This window comes from Podarcis gaigeae (genome assembly GCF_964106915.1).
Source record: "Podarcis gaigeae genome assembly, chromosome: 13".
In the NCBI taxonomy this organism is placed as follows: domain Eukaryota; kingdom Metazoa; phylum Chordata; class Lepidosauria; order Squamata; family Lacertidae; genus Podarcis; species Podarcis gaigeae.
In genome coordinates this window covers 29,487,474-29,494,431 of record NC_139689.1, presented here as the reverse complement: position 1 = coordinate 29,494,431, position 6,958 = coordinate 29,487,474, and the positions used below count along the sequence as shown (strand labels likewise).

At 40.1% G+C, this 6,958-nt stretch overlaps 1 protein-coding gene across 1 annotated transcript in view; it reads left to right on the top strand.

Annotated features, from left to right (window-relative positions):
• Window positions 1-1,855: 1,855 nt before the first annotated feature.
• The window catches only part of IKZF3 (IKAROS family zinc finger 3), a 69,584-nt gene continuing 64,481 nt past the window's right edge, over window positions 1,856-6,958 (top strand). The window contains exon 1 of the mRNA XM_083708776.1: window positions 1,856-2,022. Within this exon, the coding sequence (XP_083564902.1) occupies window positions 2,016-2,022 (7 nt within the window). The 5' untranslated portion in view covers window positions 1,856-2,015. The remainder of the gene's footprint in view (window positions 2,023-6,958) is intronic.

Sequence of the window (6,958 nt, the reverse complement as noted above, 5' to 3'; positions counted from 1 at the left end):
GACTTGTCCACTTGTCTTTCTAGTAACCGTGGCTACTGTTCTGCCTCGGTTGTTCCGGAGAACCTTGGGATTCTCTGGAGGTTTATGAGAGTCCGTCATGGCAAATGTGCATCTCTGGAAGATAGCCTGGCCTCCCGCAGCCCATCTTCCTTGCAAGATGCTGTTGTAGGGGAGGCATTGGGTGGGTTCTCAAGTCGCCTGGTCACTTTCCAGAGAGTGACTGAGGTCCCACTGGCCCTCTCAGGGTGGCCTAAGGCATAGGTTGGTCTTTGGAAAGGAAATTACGTTTCAACTAAAGAAGAATGGCTGAATAAATTATGCGAATATTTGGAATTAGCAAAGTTGACTGATTTGATAAGACAAAAACCAAAAAATATAATCCAGAAACAATGGAAACGTTTAAATGACTATTTATGTAGACAAATATTGAATGTAAAGTATTAGTTGTGTTTAGAATAGATTTATGAAAGATTTAGAAAACTTACTGATTAGAATATTTGTTTGAGATTGTATGGGAATAATACAGAATAACAGATACAATATTGCTTAAAATGTATATAGGAAGTGCATTGTAAGCAATGGAAGTCAATGAATGAAATTTTATTAATATTTTCATATTGAGATATTTGTAGAATAAATTTGGAAGAAATTCTTCCAACTTTTCTTCTTTTCTCTCTCTATTTTTTCTTCTTTTCTCTTTTGTTCTTTTTTATATATGTGTGCTTATCTGAAATATGTATGTATGTATTTGCAATATTTTGCTTATATTTTGTAATAATTATGTTAAATAAATTAATTTTTTTAAAAAAAAGGAATAGGTGGTCTTGTTTCCTACTTCAAAGAGGAGATTATTCAGTATGTTTCAGTAAACCTGAAGGAGCGTCTCCACCCCCATCGTTCAGCCCAAACACTGAGGTCCAGCTCTGAGGGCCTTCTGGCGGTTACCTCACCAGGCAGAGGGCCTTCTCAGTAGTGGCACCCGCCCTGTGGAACACCCTTCCATCAGATGTCAAGGAAATAAACAACTACCTGACTTTTAGAAGACCTCTGAAGGCAGCCCTGTTTAGGGAAGTTTTAAACGTTTGATGTTTTATTGTGTTTTTAATATTCTGTTGGGAGCCCCCCAGAATGGCTGGGGAAACCCAGCCAGATGGGTGGGGTATAAATAATTTATTATTATTATTATTATTATTATTATTATTATTATTATTATTATTATTATCTTTGAAGAGATGAGGACAGTAGTTGGAAAAATCTGTCCCTAAAAGGTTTATTTAATCATTTTATTTATTTATTTATTTATTTATTTATTTATTTATTTATTTATTTATTTCATTTATATACCATAGAAATATACTTTATCTTCTAAAGATCTCAAGGTGGTGTACAAACCCATGTTCATCCTCCTCCCCATTTCATCTTCACAACAACCCCTGTGAGGAAGGTTAGGCTAAATTGTGTTTGTAACCTTTAGGCCACATTCCTATACAAACTGAGCTGGGAGTAAGTCCCATTGAACAGAGTGTGGCTTACTTCTGCATAAATGTGCACAGAAGTGCACTGCTAATGTTTACAATGGTTTTAAGTAATCTGAATCAAACAGGGAGAAGCAGCTGACAGACGCACAGTAAGGGGAGAAGACCTCCCAGATCAATACTCTGTGGTCTGAGTACTGGAGAAGCGATGCTTCCTTAACTAGGAGAAGGACGGCTGGATTCCTGCTCCCCCCCCCCCAACAAATCAGTAACAGCAACTAAAAAAATTGTGCCTCATTATTATGTTTTTGCACCACATCTGCCACCTCCCCCCACCACCTGGGGGTGCTCTGTTCCTACACAACATGCAAGTATTTCCTGTCCTTCCCTGACAAGCCCTGAGTGTCATTGCTGCGATGCAAGACAGCTCCCTTTTGAAGCAGAAGCCTGCCAGGTTGGGAATCTTATTTTCTTTCTGAAAGTCCAGAGGAATCCCAGGACCCAGAAGAGAAGCATCTGGAGCAGTTGCTGCAGAACAAAATGGAAGGTGAGAGATGATACAATTCTGACGAGTTCTGTTTCAGCAAAACCCTGGTTTCCTTTCCTTTCCTTTTATTTTATTTTCATGCGCAAGTAGTGTGCAGTTTCATAGTTGATCTCCCTTCTTCTTCTTCTTCTTCTTCTTCTTCTTCTTCTTCTTCTTCTTCTTCTTCTTCTTCTTCTTCTTCTTCTTCTTCTTCTTCTTCTTCCACACACACATCCACATCCACAGAAGCTCCCGGGAACCACAAGACAGAATTTCAAAAGGGATGCCAGGGACGAAGGAGGCACACTGACCTCTCACACTCTGTGGGGTCCTGGTGTGCTGCTTCTGTGCAGCGTAGGACAACGAAATAGGCACTAGGGTAGGGAAAGGATTCTGCCCTTAGGAATTATTGCTATCCCCCCCCAAAAAAATACAGCTTTGCCATGATGAGAACTTAGAACAGCAGACCCAGCAATGCAGTCTCTCCTGTTTGACAGCTTTTGTACAATTCTTTACTGAACTCCGTTCTTCCAACAATAAAGCACACACACAAACACAAAGGAATTCTGTGATAATAGTATTACCCAAACGCCATTTGTTATATGAAAATGACGGTGAAATCTATTGTTTTCTTGGACTTTTCTACTTTGTTTTCCTCTCTACTTCCATTAGAATTTTGCAATGAGAAATATATTTTTTTTAAGTGCTGAACCGCCTTAAAATACACACTCTAGAATGGCAAGATTTATGAAGTGCTACTTTCTTTCCTAGACCCCAGGGTTTTTTTAATTGGCTACTAAGATGTGGATTTCTGGAATCACAACCGTAAAGTACCTTAAGGATACAATATAAAGGTGAAATCTTCTGGTAGGGTGGTTGCAGTGCAGGTTGATTGCTGGCTATATTTTAGGAAATGCTTTCTCCTGTTCCCATTTGTTTAAAGAGAAACATGTTATGTTTCTCTTTAGTTCATGCGTGCTCCCTACATGCTCAAAATACATACATACCAAGAGGTATATGTACACCAGTACAATACATATTTCATAGGTCAAAATTTCAAAATTTCAGCCAAATTGGTTTATTAAGTAAAGTGAGGTTGCAATCTTGCACTCACTTGCTTCAGAGTAAGGAAGATTTACATGCAAGTGAACATCAATAGGATCAGGTTGTTTGTGAAGTAACAATTGCTAGGGTCACTCATTTGTGAATTGCTTTGGATGTGACATTGCAAGTGTTGCTTGTTGTTTTATCGCAGATGTTAATCTGGCAGTTGTTAACAATTTAAATGGGTTTAATTGCTAATTTTGCTTGTCATTCAAAGCACTTTGCCAGGAGGTATAAAATCGGTATGTCCGATGAGTCATCAGACTGACCTCTGTTCTGCATTTTGAATTCCAAAGAACTCTTTATCCAGCAAATAAGAGGTTGGGATATTGATTGTAACCTGTAAAGGGATGGCTTTTGTATCAGATATTTTTATTTGATAAGTGCCACTTCCTAAGCAGATTTCATTATTTATTCATTTATTTATTTTTTAAAAATCGGCAAGTGGATTTGTAACTGCCAAGTATGATCTTCAAGAAATAGTTACTTCTTATGGGGGTGTCAATGCTAGCTATGTTTACTTAGAAGAAAGCCCCTTTGAAGTCAGAGGGTGTTCCTCTGAGTCAATACAAATGAGGACTGAGCTGCAGATGTTTGCTTAGTGCTAAAATGTGGTGGTCCTGCCAGGTGCTTTATCCAGTGATAAGGTCCTCTCTGGCCAAGGGGGTATTACACTATAAAAGCAGATGTGTTTTTTGTGTGGGGATTCCATTTGGATGAAGGATATGCAGCTCAAAGGGTATGATGTTTTCTCTGTAAACCCAGATTTCTTCTCTCTGAAATCTAGTGGCAAGCAGAAAAATAGCACCAGCACGTTCTTTCATTCTTTGTTTTTAAATGTCAAAAGCAAGAAGATTTCTGTAAGTTGCATTCCATCATTGATATTTATAGGGTTGCCATGTGTTCTCTTTTTCCAGGACACATCTTGGGGTAAAATTTCTGTTTGAGTGGATTTTTAAAATTTGCCATACTTTCTGGAGAAGACATAGACATAACTGTTGGCCGAAGACTTGCTTTCCTCTTCACTTCTCCTGTCCCCCTCAGCAATATATCACAGTTTCTATAACTTACATATATTAGGGGGTATTTAAAATGAGAGTCGTCATAGCGTCCTCTTTTTTTTTTTTGCTCTTCAAAATACGGCAACCCTAATTTAGCTCTGTGGGTGATTGGTCTAGCATGTAATTTCTCTCTCCCTCTGAAAGTCTCAACATGAGGTCTGCTCCTCAAAAAGTCGCTCCCAACTTTTTAAACTTTGTCCAATTTCCCTTGGTTTCCATTTAGGGAAGGCAGAGAAAGGAATCCTTGGGTTCTACTGTGTTTCAGACTACTTGGCAATCTTCCTCAGAAGCACCTCAATAGTTCTAAACGCCAAGCGACTATTACCATAAGCAACTACATAGGCCTGTGGCTATGAACGCCATAGGGTCAAATTCCTTTGTTGTCGCGCCCACCCACCCTGCAAAAAAGTGGCGAGGCTTAAAACAGGCAACAGCAGTTCTAACTTTGTTCACTGGAACATACTGTTTTAAAATGGACTGCTTCTCCCCAGAACCAACCCCCTCCCAAATCCCCATCTTCGTAGGATTTTAAATCCTTCTGTGAATCTCATTCCCCATCTCTTAATGGCCCCCTCCCAAAGCTGAATGCTGAAATGGCAGTTTGCTCCCCGGCTCCTGTTCTTCGGGCACAGCTTTAGCAAGGCTTGAAAAACTGAGAGAAGCAAAATGCCCTCCTTGTATCGTGCAGAAGCGAATCCTCAACTGTTTCCTTTTTTGCTTTGTTGAAAAGCAACGTTGGGAAGATTCTAAGAGGCATGGAGGAAGAACGCTCAATCCTTTCCCCACTGGCTGCTTTCCCACTCAGAGTTGTCGCCCCTCCAACTGGTTTTCAACCTACTGGCACTCGAGATTTGCTTCCCCCAGTTGGCCTTTACAGGCTGGGAAAGTGACCATTCTCCACAGCCAATCCTTCTTTGAAAATTATGTCCTCTCCTCACTGCTTTTTAGATGACCTGGGTTTCTGTACCCGGTTCTCTTGCCAGATCTATGGTTTGGCCTTTATAATATATAGTTATCAAACAGGGTTTTAAGCTAGGGCACATGGGTGGGTATTGCTTGGCTTTGCCATTGTTTCACATATTGTTCCTCTTCGTTCTTTTCCTCCTTACCTTAGTGGATAAAGTGAATTTTCTGTATGAACTTTTCATGCTGCGTAGTTTGGTCTCCTCTGTACAGCTGCAGAAGGACATTTCATTTGAACACAAAAATTCTGAGAGTGCTGTAACAGTCAATATGTTAATGGGGGGGGGGAGGTTTGACCATTGCCCCATTTCCAATTCTAGGAAAAGCTGAATTTTGTGAATTTCTGCCTGCCAACGTAGCTGTTGAGGGCACAGGAGCTTCACAAAAATAAAAATGAAAATGTTTTGAAAAACACAGCAATAGGTCGCAGGAATCAGATTTTGGTTTTCACTGGATCCTGCACTGGCAATATTTTCATTTCGTGAATGCTGAGTGGTGCATAAGATGTGACCTCTTTATTTGCATTGCCTATGAGTGTGTCAGTTTACGAAAGCATGAAATCACAACCTTAGTATCAAATATTAGCAGACAGTGGAATAAATGTATGTTTTAGCGATGTCCCGTCATCTCGTACCCCTGAAACAAGCTTGCTTGAATTTTGTGCAAGATTGAAGTGAACTCATATACACCTCCAACTATTTCTTTTTACCAGGGACAGTCCCTGTGGTCTGTTGTCTGTCCCTGTGTATCATCCCCATTTTGTCTTTTTGGAGAGATTTTGGGAGTGCTGACACTTTTAAAAACATATTAAGTGTGCATTGCTAGAGCTGTAATTCTTTAGGATTTAGCCACTCTCTCCAGAACTTAACTCTCGGAATGGGGAATGCGTCATGATTTTACTGCCCATGAATGGAAATACATTTGCTTCAAGGCTGGGAACCTGTAACCCTTCAGATGTTGCTCGACTTCAACTCCCATCACCTGACCATTGACTGGCGCTGTCTGGGGCTGATGGGATTTGTAGTCTGAAAAAATCCGGAAAACTCTCTATCCAGATAAACAGTTTTAATGTGTTTTGAGTTGCTGCTATTTGTAATAAGCGCAGCCAGATCTATTGTGAGATTGAACATTCTAAAGTTGAGGAGCTGGTAGGATTCTCTGGTCAGTTTACTAATATTTCCTGCTTCAGAAGGCGCTGCAGTGCAAACCACACTGCTTGCAGAGTAAATATATAAATAGCAAGAACAGATGAGACTTCAGTAGTGTGGAATTTTGGGAGAGGGTTCCCATGAGCATCACTCTTGGGTGTGAGAATGGGTTGTTGTTTTTACATGAAAGGCTCAGTTTTAATCTATGAATTGTTGGAAGATATATATGATTTCCAACCTGATTAAGTAGATAGCAAGTGAATCCCTTTTTCTAAAATCTCAATGCTTCTAGTCATTTTCTTTCTGGTTTATCTTCAAAAGCTCTCTGTTATTTTTGAGATGGAGTTCATTCTTCCAAGGTTGTTTTGCTTAATTTCTAAAGCAGCCTTCTCTAACTTAGTGCCCTCCTGATTATTTTGGACTACAACTCCCATCATCTCCAGCCAGCACAGCCATTGGTTTGGGCTGCCAGGAGTTGTAGTCCAAAACATCTGGAGGACTCCAGGTTGGAGACGGTTGACCACTGTTCAAGTCTTCTTTGAACCCACATCCTCTGGCCTAGAAGCTCATCCCCTTCAATCCCACATATATATGGCCTGACTCACGGAGGCCTGGGTATAGTCATGCACTGTTAAGAGAAATGAACTTTGCGTATGTTCAGAGACATTTGTTTTATATTTA